The sequence below is a fragment of the Sphaerodactylus townsendi genome, linkage group LG04, assembly GCF_021028975.2.
Source record: "Sphaerodactylus townsendi isolate TG3544 linkage group LG04, MPM_Stown_v2.3, whole genome shotgun sequence".
NCBI classification, from domain to species: Eukaryota; Metazoa; Chordata; class Lepidosauria; order Squamata; family Sphaerodactylidae; genus Sphaerodactylus; species Sphaerodactylus townsendi.
In genome coordinates this window covers 1900094-1916214 of record NC_059428.1, presented here as the reverse complement: position 1 = coordinate 1916214, position 16121 = coordinate 1900094, and the positions used below count along the sequence as shown (strand labels likewise).

At 46.9% G+C, this 16121-nt stretch overlaps 1 protein-coding gene across 1 annotated transcript in view; it reads left to right on the top strand.

The window, feature by feature from the left end:
• Positions 1 to 16121, top strand: part of ATG16L2 (autophagy related 16 like 2) — a 48959-nt gene that overhangs the window by 26050 nt on the left and 6788 nt on the right. The window contains exons 10-15 of the mRNA XM_048492946.1: positions 118 to 223; positions 1363 to 1433; positions 2312 to 2383; positions 6336 to 6456; positions 8111 to 8216; positions 9398 to 9547. Of these exons, the coding sequence (XP_048348903.1) occupies positions 118 to 223; positions 1363 to 1433; positions 2312 to 2383; positions 6336 to 6456; positions 8111 to 8216; positions 9398 to 9547 (626 nt within the window). The remainder of the gene's footprint in view (positions 1 to 117; positions 224 to 1362; positions 1434 to 2311; positions 2384 to 6335; positions 6457 to 8110; positions 8217 to 9397; positions 9548 to 16121) is intronic.

Genomic DNA, 16121 nt, shown 5'->3' with positions numbered 1-16121 from the left:
TTCTTAATCTTATTCTTATTCTTCTTCGTATCAGCCTGGAAAGTACAGCAGGGTTTTTTTGCATGTTTTTGCACCTGGGCGGGGCCTTGAGGCCTATTTTATCCTCTTCCTCTGCAGGAAGCTCACCTGTCAGAGATCAACGCCATCAAGTTCAGCCCCACCTCAAGCATGGTGGCCACGGGTGGAACAGACAGGCTCATCAGACTGTGGAGTGTGGCTGGCGGTAAGAGCGGAGCCCGTGCCTGAGTTAGCCGTAGGTGGGTTGAAAGGAGTGGGTAAGAACGTTTAAAACATTGGCCAACCTTTAAGGTCGCTTCTACTCCAGCTCCGGCCTCCCGGCGGACAAGGGGAGGGATGACGCACCATCTAGCATCTATATGGTTCCTGATTTTAATGAAGTGATATTAGTTATGCTGTGTTTAAAAGTCGTATTTTATATTATGGTGTTTTAAAGTTGTATTTATATCATATGGTTTGTTTATCGGGCCTCTGAGCCCCTCGGGAGGGGGGGGGGGGGCCTATAAGCCCAATCATTGGTGAATTTTGATGATTTATTGTCCTTCGAAGACTTTCGCGCCGAATCGCTTGGTAATATGTGGTTTTCGGTGTATGGCCACCATGTTCTGCTTGGCATTCTCTGATCGCTTTTAAGATCCCAGCGCGCAGATTCACGCGAAGTAGCGTCAGGAGAGATATACAGAACGGCCACAGCCCGGAAACCACACAGCATCCAAGATTGATCGATTAACAACAACAACAACAATAATAATACATACACATACATCCTACTATTGGGGGGAAAGAAGAATAAAGAATGTAAGAATAAAGAATGTAAAGGAGCAGCAGTGGTGTAGTGGTTAAGAGCAGGTGCATTCTAATCTGGAGGAACCGGGTTTGATTCCCAGCTCTGCCGCCTGAGCGGTGGAGGCTTATCTGGGGAATTCAGATTAGCCTGGGCACTCCCACACACGCCAGCTGGGTGACCTTGGGCTAGTCACAGCTTCTCGGAGCTCTCTCAGCCCCACCTACCTCCCAGGGTGTTTGTTGTGAGGGGGGAAGGGCAAGGAGATTGTCAGCCCCTTTGAGTCTCCTTACAGGAGAGAAAGGTTGGATATAAATCCAAACTCTTCTTCTCCTTCTCCTTCTCCTTCTTCTCCGTCTCCGTCTCCTTCTCCTTCTTCTTCTTCTGCTTCTCCTCCTTCTCCTTCTCCGTCTCCATCTCCTTCTGCTTCTCCTCCTCCTCCTCCTCCTCCTCCTCCTCCTCCTTCTTCTTCTTCTTCTTCTTCTTCTTCTTCTTCTTCTTCTTTCTGGTTTGTTTGGTTATTCTTTCTTTGTAATTCATATTGTCCTGACTTTTCCCAGGCCACCTGGAGCACACGCAGACGTTGGAAGGAGCTACTGGAGGCATCACCAATCTCGACTTTGACCCGTCGGTGAGTGAGACCCTAGTTGTGAATGCCCACTAGCTGTTTGGGTGATGCCAGACTGCTGCACTGCAGGGTGCCCTTGCTTGGAGACTGCACCCTCTCCTCACTAAGCATATTCAGGGTTGGAGGGGACATACATACAGGGTGGACATACATATATACATATTATTACATATTACATATACATATTCTAGCTGATAGGCTGTTTCTTCACACTGGGATTGAACCCGGGTTTGATTCCCAGCTCTGCCACTTGAGCCGTGGAGGCTTATCTGGGGAACCAGATTAGCCTGTGCACTCCAGCACACGCCAGCTGGGTGACCTTGGGCTAGTCACAGTTCTTTGGAGTTCTCTGAGCCCCGCCCACCTCATAAGGCGTTTGTTGTGGGGGGGAGGGGGAGGGCAAGGAGATTGTCAGCCCCTTTGAGTCTCCTGCATGCAGACAATGAGTATTACATAAAACAAACTCTTCTTCTTAGAGGGCGGGGAGCTGTTCCTGCGGGGACGGGACCGCGTTGTTGCTGGTGCGTGGGCGTGGCAGGCGTTATTATCAATATAAGGTCATCATAAATACAATATATACATATAAAAACATTAAAATTCATTAAAATACATTAAAATAATGGGTATAAATTACAGGCTGTAAAGTACAGGCTACACATTCAGGGAAAACTTTTCAATGAATACAGTTCAGCGGTGGAATCGGATGCCTAGGGAGTTGGGTGAGCTCCCCCTTGCTGACCATCTTCAAGCAGCAGCTGGACAAACATTCGCCAGCGATGCTGCCGGCTGGTTCATTGAACGGGGGTTGGACTAGATGGGCTCTAGGGGACCTTCCTGCTCTATGATTCTCACAGCCCCTCTGCTCTGTCTCCCCCTCCCAGGGATCCCATGTCTTGGGAGCTTCATACAACAATGTTGCTCAGGTGTGGAGGACCGGAAACAAAAAATGTCAAGTGAGTCCATCTGGGTTTCTCTAGAGGCACTTGCGAAGGGGCAGGCTGGGCGGTGATCGGGGTGGATCCAGAGGTGGGATCCAGCAGGTCTCCTCAAGCAGGTTCCCTGAGAGGTAGGTTACTACCATTATTTGTGTGTAAAAGCCGAGAGGGGTAGCTACACACTCATGCATTTTGCCACATGATTTTTGCCTCAGTTACCCCCCTCCTCTCAGCAGTAGCGCGCAGAACTTGAAGCAGTCTAGCAGGAGGTAGGTGCACCAAGGCGCATGCAGAAGCCTGTGCCTCATGCGCTGCATTCATAAGCTTCCTGCCCAAGGATTCCCATGCATGAAAGGCCGCTGGCCCCTTGCCACAGCCCTCGCCTAGGGAACGCCTCACTGAATGCCCCCCTGCCCCAGCCCTCTACTGTCATTGCTTACTTTATTGTAGTTTCTAATCCCACCACCATGGGAACTCTGGGGACTGAAATTTTGGATCCCACCTAACTGGGTGGATCAGCATGAATAACTGCCCAGGGAACGCACTTGAAAGATCCTAAGTTCGTGACAGAAAAACCGGAAACTACCCAGTTCTTTAGCTAGTAAAAACAAAACGCAGCATGAGTTATCAAAAAGGAATTATCCCTTTAATAAAGTTCTAAGTTTAAAACCTGAAGGCTACAAGCAAAAAAATATATATTTACCAAAAAAGAAAAAGGAAGACAAAATAGTCGTGTGCTAAAAAGCACCGGCAAGCAATCAAGCTTACACAGTGAGCAACATAAGGAAAAATACAGCAACACAGGACAGCGTACATCTGGCCTCTCGTTGGGTACAAGTAAGGGGGAGGGTGGGAGCTAAAGCCATCTGTAAGTTATAGATGGTTCTTATTAACCAGTTATTGTTTGTTGTTACTTGTTTTAATTGTTTTTATGGCTAATGTTGGACACCGCCCTGAGCCCTTCGGGGGAGGGCGGTATATAAATTTGATGAAATAAATAAATAAATGTAGCATAAAGACAAGGAGTAAAACGTAGAGGAAAAATGGAGGAGAGAGATGAGCATGGAAAACTAGAACATAAGAACATAAGAACTTGCCAGCTGGATCAGACCAGAGTCCATCTAGTCCAGCTCTCTGCTACTCACAGTGGCCCACCAGGTGCCTTTGGGAGCTCACATGCAGGATGTGAAAGCAATGGCCTTCTGCTGCTGCTGCTGCTCCTGAGCACCTGGTCTGCTAAGGCATTTGCAATCTCAGATCAAGGGGGATCAAAATTGGGAGCCACAGATCGACTTCTCCTCCATCAATCTGTCCAAGCCCCTTTTAAAGCTGTCCAGGTTAGTGGCCATCACCACCTCTTGTGGCAGCATATTCCAAACACCAATCACACGTTGCGTGAAGAAGTGTTTCCTTTTATTAGTCCTAATTCTTCCCCCCCCAGCATTTTCAATGAATGCCCCCTGGTTCTAGGATTGTGGAGAAAGAGAAAAATGTCTCTCTCTGTCCACATTTTCTACCCCCATGCATAATTTTTTTTATAGACTTCAATCATATCCCCCTCAGACGTCTCCTCTCCAAACTAAAGAGTCCCAAACGCTGCAGCCTCTCCTCATAAGGAAGGTGCTCCAATCCCTCAATCATCCTTGTTGCCCTTCTCTGCACTTTTTCTATCCCTTTGATATCCCTTTTGAGATGTGGCGACCAGAACTGAACACAGGACTCCAAGTGCGGCCGCACCACGGCTTTATATAAGGGCATGATAATCCTTGCAGTTTTATTCTCAACTCCTTTCCTAATGATCCCCAGCATAGAGTTTGCCTTTTTCACAGCTGCCAGGCATTGAGTGGACATTCCCATGGAACTATCCACTAAGACACCCAAATCCCTTTCCTGGTCTGTGACTGATAGCACTGACCCAATGATGGTTAGGAAGTCCTTCCTAATGTTTAGGTGGAATCTCTTGTCCTGCACCTTTTCCTGCATTACTCCGTGTCCTCGTCTCTGAGGCAGCAGAAAGCAAGCTCGTTCCCTCTTCGACAGGGCATTGTCCTCTTAAACTAATTAGATTTGGCAGAACAGCCTTTCTTGCGGGTTCGGGAGACCGAGTTCCCATCTCTGTGCTCTGACCGGTTTCTCCCAGGAACGTTCTGATAGCAAACAAAAGAAGCCCAGTTAAACGCGTTCGTGCCGTGAGAGATTCTGGCGGGGGGGTGGCGGAACTCAGGGCTCTGCGACGCTTCAGGGCTGCGCAGGGTTGGCGCGCAGATACTGCCGGGCTAGAGCACAGCGTCCCTCCTAGGCATCAAAGCCTGCCCATTTGCCAAGTTGGGCATGCTGGCCTGCTTTCGTGAGCCTTAATTGGGACTCCGGCGCTTCCAGCTGCTCTCCGCTTCCACCCCCTTGTGAAACAGTTCACATCCCTGTCGGGGGAATTAACTGCCCGGTTGACTTCAAATGTGCATCGCCAATTAAGCTTTCCGAGTCTTGGCCTTCCGGGGTTTTTTGGGGGGGGGGGTTGTCCCTGCAGTTTAATGCCCTGGTTGCTGCCAATACGTGGCAGAGAAGGGACTATTTTTATGAACCAACGTGGCTACCCTTAGAAAAAATTGAGATGTACCCAGAAAACTATCTACTTGGAATCTTTCAAGACAACCTAGCAGTGAATAACATGAATCTATTTCTATACCTTTCCACAGCAGCTAGATTGCAAATTGCAAAAAAGTGGAAAAATAAAAAAACCCCAAACTGTAAGAACATAAGAACATCAGAACAAGCCAGCTGGATCAGACCAGAGTCCATCTAGTCCAGCTCTCTGCTACTCGCAGTGGCCCACCAGGTGCCTTTGGGAGCTCACCTGCAGGAGGTGAAAGCAATGGCCTTCTGCTGCTGCTGCTGCTCCCAAGCACCTGGACTGTTAAGGCATTTTCAATCTCAGATCAAGGAGGATCAAGATTGGTAGCCATAAATCGACTTCTCCTCCATAAATCTGTCCAAGCCCCTTTGAAAGCTATCCAGGTGAGTGGCCATCACCACCTCCTGTGGCAGCATATTCCAAACATCAATCACACGTTGTGTGAAGAAGTGTTTCCTTTTATTAGTCCTAATTCTTCCCCCCAGCATTTTCAATGGATGCCCCCTGGTTCTAGTATTGTGAGAAAGAGAGAAAAATTTCTCTCAGTCGACATTTTCTACCCCATGCATCATTTTATAGGCTTCAATCCTATCCCCCCTCAGACGTCTCCTCTCCAAACTAAAGAGTCCCAAACGCTGCAGCCTCTCCTCATAAGGAAGGTGCTCCAGTCCCTCAATCATCCTCGTTGCCCTTCTCTGCACTTTTTCTATCTCTTCGATAAGCATAACGATTATGATTTTTGTGTGTTTGTCTGCTTGATCTTGTCATCTGTGTTTTGATTTGATTTTAATTAACGTTATAACTGCATAGGACGAACTTGTATTCATTATCTTGAAATGTCAATTCTTGGGATACATGACGACTATTGAGATAAAATTTAAGTCTGAAAAATTTAAGCAAAGCTTAGGAAGAAACCTAGAGATTAAAATGAGATATAAATTACTGAATGAAATCGTATGCATATTCTAAAGGCAAATTAACTCCTGAACTACAACAAGGAAGTCTACTTAGCTTTTTAATATATTTTTTATATTTTTAAAGATTGTATATATGTGATAGTGTAGAATTATAATGACGACTGATGTCAGAGATTGACTCGACCCATAAGTTTGTTTTTTGTATATACAAATAAAAATTAAAAAAAAGAAAAGAAACCGTCTTGTTCCGAAGTCTCCTGTAAACATCTTTTTAAGGTCTGAGGCAGTGTGTCTGGGGAGGGGGCTACGTTTGCTCATTCCCCCTCTCCATCTAGTTTTCAGATCTAATTAATAATAGCAATAGGAAAGACTGTTAAAAAGCAATCAGTCTTCTAACACCTCCTGCTTTTCTGCTGTCTAGGAGATCCTCACCGGACACGCGGACAAAGTGACGGCGGCCGTGTTCAGGTCCACTCGGCACCAGGCTGTGACGGGCAGCCGAGACCGGACGGTGAAAGAGTGGGATTTGTGCAAGGGGGCATGTGAGTGGCAGAGATGGGAGTGCGGGACCCTGACGGAAGTGCGGGAGCAGCAGTGGCGTGGTGGCTAAGAGCAGGTGCACTCTGATCTGGAGGAACCGGGTTTGATTCCCCGCTCTGCCGCCTGAGCTGTGGAGGCTTATCTGGGGAATTCAGATTAGCCTGTGCACTCCCACACACGCCAGCTGGGGGACCTTGGGCTAGTCACAGCTTCTCGGAGCCCCACCCACCTCACAGGGTGTTTGTTGTGAGGGGGGAAGGGCAAGGAGATTGTAAGCCCCTTTGAGTCTCCTGCAGGAGAGAAAGGGGGGATATAAATCCCAAACTCCTCCTCCTCCTCCTCCTCTCTCTTTCTTTCTCTTCTTCTCTTTCTCTTTCTTCTTCTTCTTCTACTTCTTCTTTTTGCTAGTCACGCATAGGCATCAAACTCGCGGCCCCTCCTAGATGCTATGGACTACAGTTCCCATCACCCCCTGCCAGCATGATGGGAACTGTAGTCCATAACATCTGGAGGGCTGCGAGTTAGTGGTTCCGGGGCCCCGGAATGTTCGGCTGGCGTCGACACAGGCCAGGGCTTTTATGGCTGGTGGAACTCTCTCATCAATGACATCCGGGCCCCGCAGAGTTTATCTTAGTTCTGCAGGGCCCACAAGGGAGTTGCTCCACCAGGTCTTTTCTGTCGAGCCTTCCAGGCATCCCTCTTCTTAAAATAATCCTCAGGCCTGCAACTGAGTGCAACACACGTGCTTTTTAATGCTTTTTAATGCTTTTGAACACACCTGCTTTTTAATGCTTTTGAACTTTTTGTTGCCATCTTGTTTAAACTGGTTTTAACATTTCTATATTTCTATATTTTTTGGTATTGTTTTTAAACTATCGTATTATGTTTGAATGAGCCAGATTAGCCTGTGCACTCCAACACATGAAGCTAGCCGGGTGACCTTGGGCTACTCACAGTTCTTCGGAGCTCTCTCAGCCCCACCCACCTCACAGGGTGTTTGTTGTGGAGCGGGGGAAGGGAAAGGAGTTTGTAAGCCCCTTTGAGAAAGGGGGGGGGGCGCAGAGGTGGGATCCAGCAGGTTCTCACAGGTTCCCGAGAGTAGGTTACTAATTATTTGTGTGTGCCGAGAGGGGGTTACTAATGGGTGATTTTGCCCCGTGATTTTTGCCTTAGTTACGCCCCTCCTCTCAGCAGTAGCGTGCAGAACTTGGAGCAGTCTAGCAGGAGGTGCACCGGCGTGGCAGCCCGCGCTCATGGGCATTCAAGCTTCCCGCCTAAGGATCCGGGCGCGAGCGGCTATACAGCCAAGCTAGCAGCCCCCAAGCAGGAATGCCTCCTCACTCGGAATTCCCGACCACTGCCCCCTGCCCCACCCAGTCTCCACCCAGTTGGCTTTACGCCTACAGTTGGCTCTTGAATCCCACCACCATGGGAACCTGCTACTAAAATTTTTGGATCCCACCACTGGGGGTGGGGGGGATATACATCCAAACTCTTCTTCTTCTAAGAAGAGCCTCGAGCCTTTTGGGGGATTGGCGAGGATGAAGATAAACAAATAAATAACATCGCAACACGGCGCAGGGAGGGAGCTGATGCGAACCCTTTTCCTCGTGGGAACTCCCGCCCTCCGGGTTCACGCTACTGTATTTCTGACAGGTTCCAGAACCATCAGCGTTTTGTCCTACTGTAACGATCTTGCTTGCTGTGACACCACCATAGTCAGCGGACATCACGACAAGACAATCCGGTTCTGGGACACCAGGTGAGCGCACAAGCCCCCGTGCTCGGTACTGGCTTCGTAAGCCGGGCTTTCCCCTTCTACCAGGGGTTCTCGACCTCCTGGGACCACTTCTAGATTTGACATATTTCGGGGCACCCGCGTGCGAAGTCACTCCACGCTGCTTCCCCCCTCCCTGTCCAGAAATGCAGATGTTTCACATCAGTCGACACGGAGCAGGTTTCTATATTTTGCGTTTATTATTAAAACACAATAATGTGGTGGTTCCAGTCTCCGCTCCTTTTGTGCCCTGATTACATCTGTAGTTATTATTGCTTCATGTCAACGGATCTCTTTTTGTGGAGGTTTTAATTTTCTTCAAGTTCGTTGTGTGGTTCAGAGCAGGTGGACTGTAATCTGGAGAGCTGGGTTCGATTCCCTGCTCCGCCACATGAAGCCTGCTGGGTGATCTTGGGCCAGTCACAGTTCTCTCTGGACTCTCTCAGACTCACCAACCTCGCAAGCAGAGGTGGGATCCAGCAGGTTCTCACAGGTTCCCGAGAGCAGGTTACTAATTATTCGTGTGTGCCAAGAGGGGGTTACTCATGGGTGATTTTGCCACGTGATTTTTGCCTTAGTTACACCCCTCCTCTCAGCAGTAGCGCGCAGAACTGGAAGCAGTCTAGCAGGAGGTGCATGCTTTTCAAATTCCATCTTTTGAACGATTGCTTTGCCGATGGGGTAAACAATTCCAGTATTATGGACAAGGAAAGAAGGGGAAAGCCATGCCCCACACGTTTACCCACTGTGGCCTGGGATGTCCCAAACAGCTGTGCGGATGGTTTTAATGATGTATTGTCGAAGGCTTTTATGGCCAGAATCAGTAGGGTGTTGTGGGTTTTCCGGGCTGTATGGCCGTGTTCCAGTAGCATTCTCCCTGACGTTTTGCCTGCATCTGTGGCTGGCATCTTCAGAGGATCTGATTCAGATCCTCTGAAGAGGCCAGCCACAGATGCAGGCAAAACGTCAGGAGAAAATGCTACTGGAACACGGCCATACAGCCTGGAAAACACACAACACCCTGGTTTTAATGATGTGCAAATAAACTAGGCTGCTCTGATGTGGCCTGTCCGGGTCGTGGCGTATGTCCGCTGAAGCCTTCCCTGTTGAATTAGTTGCCTGCTCCTCCCAGTCAGCCAGAAGGTAACCTGTTTCCCACTCCCCAGGGCACCCAGCTGCACGCAAGTGATCCCCGTGGGTGGCAGGGTGACGTCCTTGAGCGTCAGTCACGACCAGATGCACCTGCTTAGCTGCTCCCGGGACAACGCGCTCAAAGTCATCGATCTGCGAACGCATAACATCCAGCAGGAGTTCAGGTGAGGGGCCAGAGAGCCAAACAGCTGGATTTCCGAGACAAATGGTTGAAAAAGAAGAGTTTGGATTTATACCCCACCTTTCTTGGACAGATTGATGGAGGAGAAGTCGATCTCTAGCTCCCAATCTTGATCCTCCTTGATCTCAGATTGCAAATGCCTGAGCAGACCAGGTGCTCGGGAGCAGCAGCCGCAGAAGGCTATTGCTTTCACCTCCTGCACGTGAGCTCCCAATGGCACCTGGTGGGCCACTGCGAGTAGCAGAGAGCTGGACTAGATGGACTCTGGTCTGATCCAGCAGGCTCGTTTTGATGTTCTTGTGTTTGTCTCCTGTAAGGAGACTCAAGGTGGCCTACAAGCTCCTTTCCCTTCCTTCATCTCTCCACAACAGACCCCTTGTGAGGTAGGTGGGGCTGAGAGAGTTCTGTGACTAGCCCATGGTCACCCAGCAGGAATGTAGGAGTGCAGAAACACATCTGGTTCACCAGATAAGCCTCCGCCACTCAGGGGGAGGAGTGGAGAATAAACCCGGTTCTCCAGATTAGAATCCACCTGCTCTTGACCACCATACCACTCTAACTCCAACACATTTAACCTCCTGAAACTATCTGTGAGTTCAATATGGACTTGAGGGTATCACATCAAGCTTTGACAAGCCAGCATAAGAACATAAGAACATAAGAACTAGCCTGCTGGATCAGACCAGAGTCCATCTAGCATGTGAAACATAAGAACATAAGAACAAGCCAGCTGGATCAGACCAGAGTCCATCTAATCCAAACTAAAGAGTCCCAAACGCTGCAGCCTCTCCTCATAAGGAAGGTGCTCCAATCAAATACAAATACAAATACAAATACAAAACCTTTAATGGCATATAAAGAGTGGTAAAATACAGATTATGTTAAAACCAATTGACTAAAATTTACACAGAGGTTTCACTCTTGATCCAAGTGCCTTTGTTAAAAACCTGGCAACTGATTCAGTAGTGTGGGGATGATGGTCACTAAGCAGGTGTGAAACTATTTCCTTGTCTGATCCTTCAATGAAAATTTCTTCAAGATGGCTCCTCGGTGAAAAAGTGCTAAACCGGATAGACTGCCAAATCTTGCAATGAAGGCGAGCACGCGGTATCTAGTTGTTTCCTGGTAGGCTCCGTACAGGAACAAACAAGTCCTGTTCTCCTGTGGATGCTATGATATCTGCCTCTTTGTTTGGGTAAGCCGTCGTAACACATTTAGCCGAAAGTAAGCATAAAATATTCAAGTGAGATGTGGATTGATTAAATTACTCATATATTTAGCCGCCATAAAACCCGCAATGGTGGTGAAATGCCATAAAATGTGGGGAGAACAAGTTCTGCAGGCTCCAGCTGCAGGAAGCTGCCCTTCAATGTCAAGAGTAATGCTGTTTCAAAACTCCTAAAAGCCTGTCTCTTCATTCATCAGTAGAGTTGGTCAAAAGATACACCTATGTTGTTTATTTGCTTCTGATACCTTTGGTGTGCCAGGTGGAGTGGAAGTGGTCGCTTAACAGAAAATATGTGAGACTGCCCGGGAGGGCTCTATAATGAAGGCTGGCCAGTATTTAAAACAAAGAGCCAAACCCGAAAAATTATTCTTGGTCTGCTTCTAAACAAAGAACTTGATAAAGCGGACTGAGCTTCCAAGACCCAATAAACGCATCAAGAAACAGATTGAACACTCTCTAATTTCAGCGTTTTTTGCTCCCAGATTGGAGTCTGGGTATACCAGGCGGTAGTTTTAACTGAAACTCATTGGCGGCAGGAAAAAAATTGACCGCCTCCCGGTGTGGAAAAATCTGATATTGCTAAGCACTTTGATTTTACTTGCATTGAGAGTCTGGGTGGATATGAGAGGTCCAGGTTAAGGAATGACGGAAGGTGATTCCTAAATATCTGTATGAATGGACCTGTCTAACTACTGCAATTGCTTATTTTCCACGCATGAGTTTTTTTGAAATTTAAAAGATCAGCACTTTGGATTTGCTATAATTAATCGACAGGCACTGTTTGTGCAGCACGCCGCAGCGGGCTTGAAGTAGTCTTTGCAGGCCCACCTTGGACCGAGACAGTAACACAGTGTCGCCTGGCATAGAGAAGTGCACATGTGGGTCTCTTGTCCTAAATGGGGTGCGTTGACTTTCAGTCTGAGATAAATGAGGAGCAAGGTCGCTTAAATAAAGCAGATTAACAGGAGAGGAGCAAGAATACTGGGACCTCAAGTTTGACTCCCCTTGTTAGAAACTATAGGTGAAGTTAGCTGCCCGCATTCCATCACAACTAACTTGACAGGTAGCTGAGGAATACAACTGGCTAATAAGAAACAGTAATCTCTGGTCTATTCCCAACACAGCCAATTTTTTTCCTACAGCTGATTCCTGGGATAGAGCCTAATGCGCATTTCCCAAATCTAGGAAAGCCAAGAAGGGAGTTTCACCCTCAAAGTGGCAACATTTCTCCCTAAAATGGTTTAAAACCAGACAATGGTCAAGGGTGGATTTACCTGTGGTATATCCCATCTGTTCCGGCCTAGCACTGAAGAGGACCAGGCAGTGAGATTGCAAGGTGCACCTTTATGCAGTTTACTAGCCACTGAAAGCAAGCTTATAATATAGTTAGATGGATTTGATGGATTTTTTTTATGTAGAGGTACAATGATAGCTTCCAGTCCAGTGCTTAGGGATACAGCCACTGTTGTTAATTTTGGGTACAGGTAGCTAAAATAGGCCCAGAACTCCTGGAATCTTCTAAAGAGCCCAGGTGGCAGGCCATCAGGGCTTCTCCGGGCGCTCTTTGTTTTAGGTCAGATATAAGGGTGATCACCCCGTCGCGAGCTGACAGGAGGCCATTCAGGTAAATGCTTTGTTGCCCAGTTGCACATGTGGAGTGCATCCAAAAGTTCTGGATTGCAGAAAATGGCTGTAAAATGTGTCCCTCCATGCTTCCACCTCGGAAATTGAGAACCGATGGGCTGCATAGGCCTCACGGGCACTTGAATTCAATTGGCGCCAAAAGCTTTGCTGTCTCTGGAGTTAAAGGCTTTGATGTGGAGATTGTTCCAAATCTTTGTAAGATGTAATTTCTTTTTTGGTCTTAAAAAGATCATGATAGGACTTTCTAGGCCAAGTAGGTAACACCTCTTTGATAGCTTACACTTTTCCCCTCTAAGTTCACAATGATGAAATAAGAACATAAGAACATAAGAACAAGCCAGCTGGATCAGACCAGAGTCCATCTAGTCCAGCTCTCTGCTACTCGCAGTGGCCCACCAGGTGCCTTTGGGAGTTCACATGTAGGATGTGAAAGCAATGGCTCTCATGGCTGTTGCTCCCCGAAAGCACCTGGACTGTTAAGGCATTTGCAATCTCAGACTTCAAAGAGGCTCAAGATTGGTAGCCATAAACTTTCGACTTCTCCTCCATAAATCTGTCCAAGCCCCTTTTAAAGCTATCCAGGTTAGTGGCCATCACCACCTCCTGTGGTGAAAGCATATTCCAACACCAATCACACGCTATGTGAAGAAGTGTTTCCCTTTTATTTTCGTCTCTAATTCTTCGCCCCAGCATTTCAATGAATGCCCCCTGGTTCTAGTATTGTGAGAAAGAGAGAAAAATTTCTCTCTGTCAACATTTTCTACCCCATGCATAATTTTATAGACTTCAATCATATCCCCCCCTCAGACGCTCTCCCTTCCAAACTAAAGAGTCCCAAACGCTGTGAAGCTCTTTCCTCATAAGGAAGGTGCTCCAGTCCCTCTCAATCATCCTCAAGTAGTTCTCTCTCTTGCACTTTTTCTATCTCTTCACAACTTTTTTTTGAGATGTGGTGACCAGAACTGAACACAGTACTCCAAGTGTGGGTCGCACCCACAGCTTTATATAAGGGCATGACAATCTTGCAGTTTTATTTAATAATTCCTTTCCTGATTATCCCTGTAGCATAGAGTTTGCCTTTTCACAGCTGCTATACATTGAGTTGATATCTCATGGGTTCACTAAATTAAGACTTCCAAATCCCTTCCTCTTATTCAGACTGATAGCACTGACCCCCCTGTAGCGTATGTGACGCTTTGGATTTTTTGTCCCTATGTGCACTTCACTTGCATTTTGCTACATTGAACTGCATTTGCCATTTCTAGCCCACTCACCTACTGACCAAGGTCCTTGGAGTCTCACAACCTTTGTGGTTCTCTACCAAGCACCCTACATAAATTTGGTATCATCTGCAAACTTGGCCACCACGCTACCCACCCCTACTTCCAGGTCATTTATGAATAGGTTAAAGAGCACTGGTCCCAAACGGGATCCTTGGGGACACCCACTCCCCACATCTCCATTGTGAGAATTTCCCATTTACAATCTACCTCCCTTTGCTTCCCTGTTTCGCTAACCAGTTTTAATCCATAGTAGGACTTCTCTCTCTATTCCTTCTATTGCTGAGTTTTTCTAATAGTCTCTGGTGAGGAACTTGTCAAAAGCCTTTTGGAAACTTTTTCAAGCAGACAATGTCCACTGGTTCCCCTACCACATGCCTATTTACATCCTCAAAGAACCTCTAGTAAGTTTGTAAGACAGGATTGGCTCCTCTGCAAAAGCCATGCTGACTCTTTTCTCAGCAGGTTTTGCTTTCTTGTACATGTTTTATAATTCTATCTTTAATGACAGATCTACTAATTTAATACTAGAACAGATGTCAAACTGACTGGCTTGTAATTTCCTCTCGGGTCCCCTTGTAGATCCTTTCTTAAAAGATTGGTGTGACATTGGCCATCTTCCAGTCTTCAGGGATGGAGCCTGATTTCTCAAGGATAAGTTGCATATTAAAGGGAGAACAACAGCAGTTTCATGCTTGAGCTATTTAAGAACTCTTGGTGAATGCACCAAATTTAGGGATTGCATTTAGTTTATCAATGGCTGCCAGAACTTCTTCCTCTTGTCTACCACTATCTTCTGCTAGTCTCGGATCTACCCCTAAGAAGCTTGGTCTAGGTAGCAGAATTTTCCTCACCTCCTCTTTGTGAAGACAGATGCAAAGAATTCATTCAGCTTTCACCTCTGCCATCTTTAGCACACCCTTTGTTCCTTTGTCATCTAATCTGGCCTACCGGGCCCTTTGCTGGCTTCCCCTGCTTTGATGTACTTGAAGAACTGTTTGTTGCTATTTTGATGTTCACAGCCATGCCTCATAATCCTTGGCCTCCTTTACAGCTAACATGCTTCTCTTTGCCACCATTTGTGTTCTCTGGTACTTTTATCAGTTAAGTTGGACTTCCATTTTCTAAAAGACATCTTTTTTTTTTTTTTTTTCCTAATACCTCACCATTCCCTGTTAACCATGGTGGCTTTCTTTGACTGGGCTGCCTTCTCTAACCTGTGGGAACACATTCCAGTTGAGCTTTACACTGTGTTTAAATAACCTCCAAGCATCTTGGACATTTTGACTTCTCTCTTGATTTTCCTTTCAGCTTCCTTATGCGACCTATCCCCCTCATCTTGAGAAATTTCCTTTCTGGAAGGCTTAATGTAACTACATTGGTAGCTGTCACTTGTCTGCATGCAGAGATACTGAATCTGACAGCATTAGGGAGTCGCTTGTTCCTATCGGGTTAACAACACTGACTTCCCGCACCAGGTCCTGGGTCCCACATAGAATTCAGATCTAGGATCACATCTCCTGGTTGGTCTTTACAACCATCTCGCTCTAAGCCACACAGTCATTTAGCAGACCCAGGAATGTTCTCTCCTTACTATGACCTGAAATATGCATTTTCCAGTTTATATGGGGATAGTTAAACCACTTCCATTACCAATGGTACATTTTGCTTTGTTATCTCTAATTTCTTTTTCCATCTCAGAATCCTCTAGGCGCTAATAGGGGACGACATAATATATTCCTAATGTTAAACGCTTCACCCCTGGTATTGATATCCACAGTGCTTCTGTGAGGAACTAGCTCCTGCATTTCTGTCTATTATGTATACGCAGGTTTCTTTTGATGGGAGGCACTGCCCCCCAATACTCTGTCCTATCCTTCCTGTAGAGCCTGTAACCTGGGATAACAGCATCCCACTGGTTCTCCTCACCATGCCCCGTGGATGCCCACCACCAATGTCCCCTTCAAACCTGTACTCCAGCTCCCCCCCCATTTCCTAGGTGGTACTGCTTCATTTATTAGTAGAGCACACTTATATACTCTGTCTCTGTCCCTAACCTGGGATTTTATGTGTTTTGCCCTCTAGCCTTTTGTAGACACTAATATCACTTATCACACTGCTATGTTCCTCACTTGTATGTGGTTGATTTAAAAACCCTCCTTCTCTGTCTGCATCCCCATGGACTCTGTATTCCTAACCTGGTGTCACCCTAGCTCCTACGGCTTCCAGGAACAGTTTGGGTGCTGTTCTGCCACCTTTTAATGTTGAGCCAGCAAGCTTTGGTTCCTCCTCTTGGTTAAGATGAAGCTCCATCCCTTTGTACAGGCCAGCCTTTTATCCCAAAGGTTCCCCAGTTCCTGACAAATCTGAAACCCTGCCTTGCACCAATCTTCCTCTCATCCACG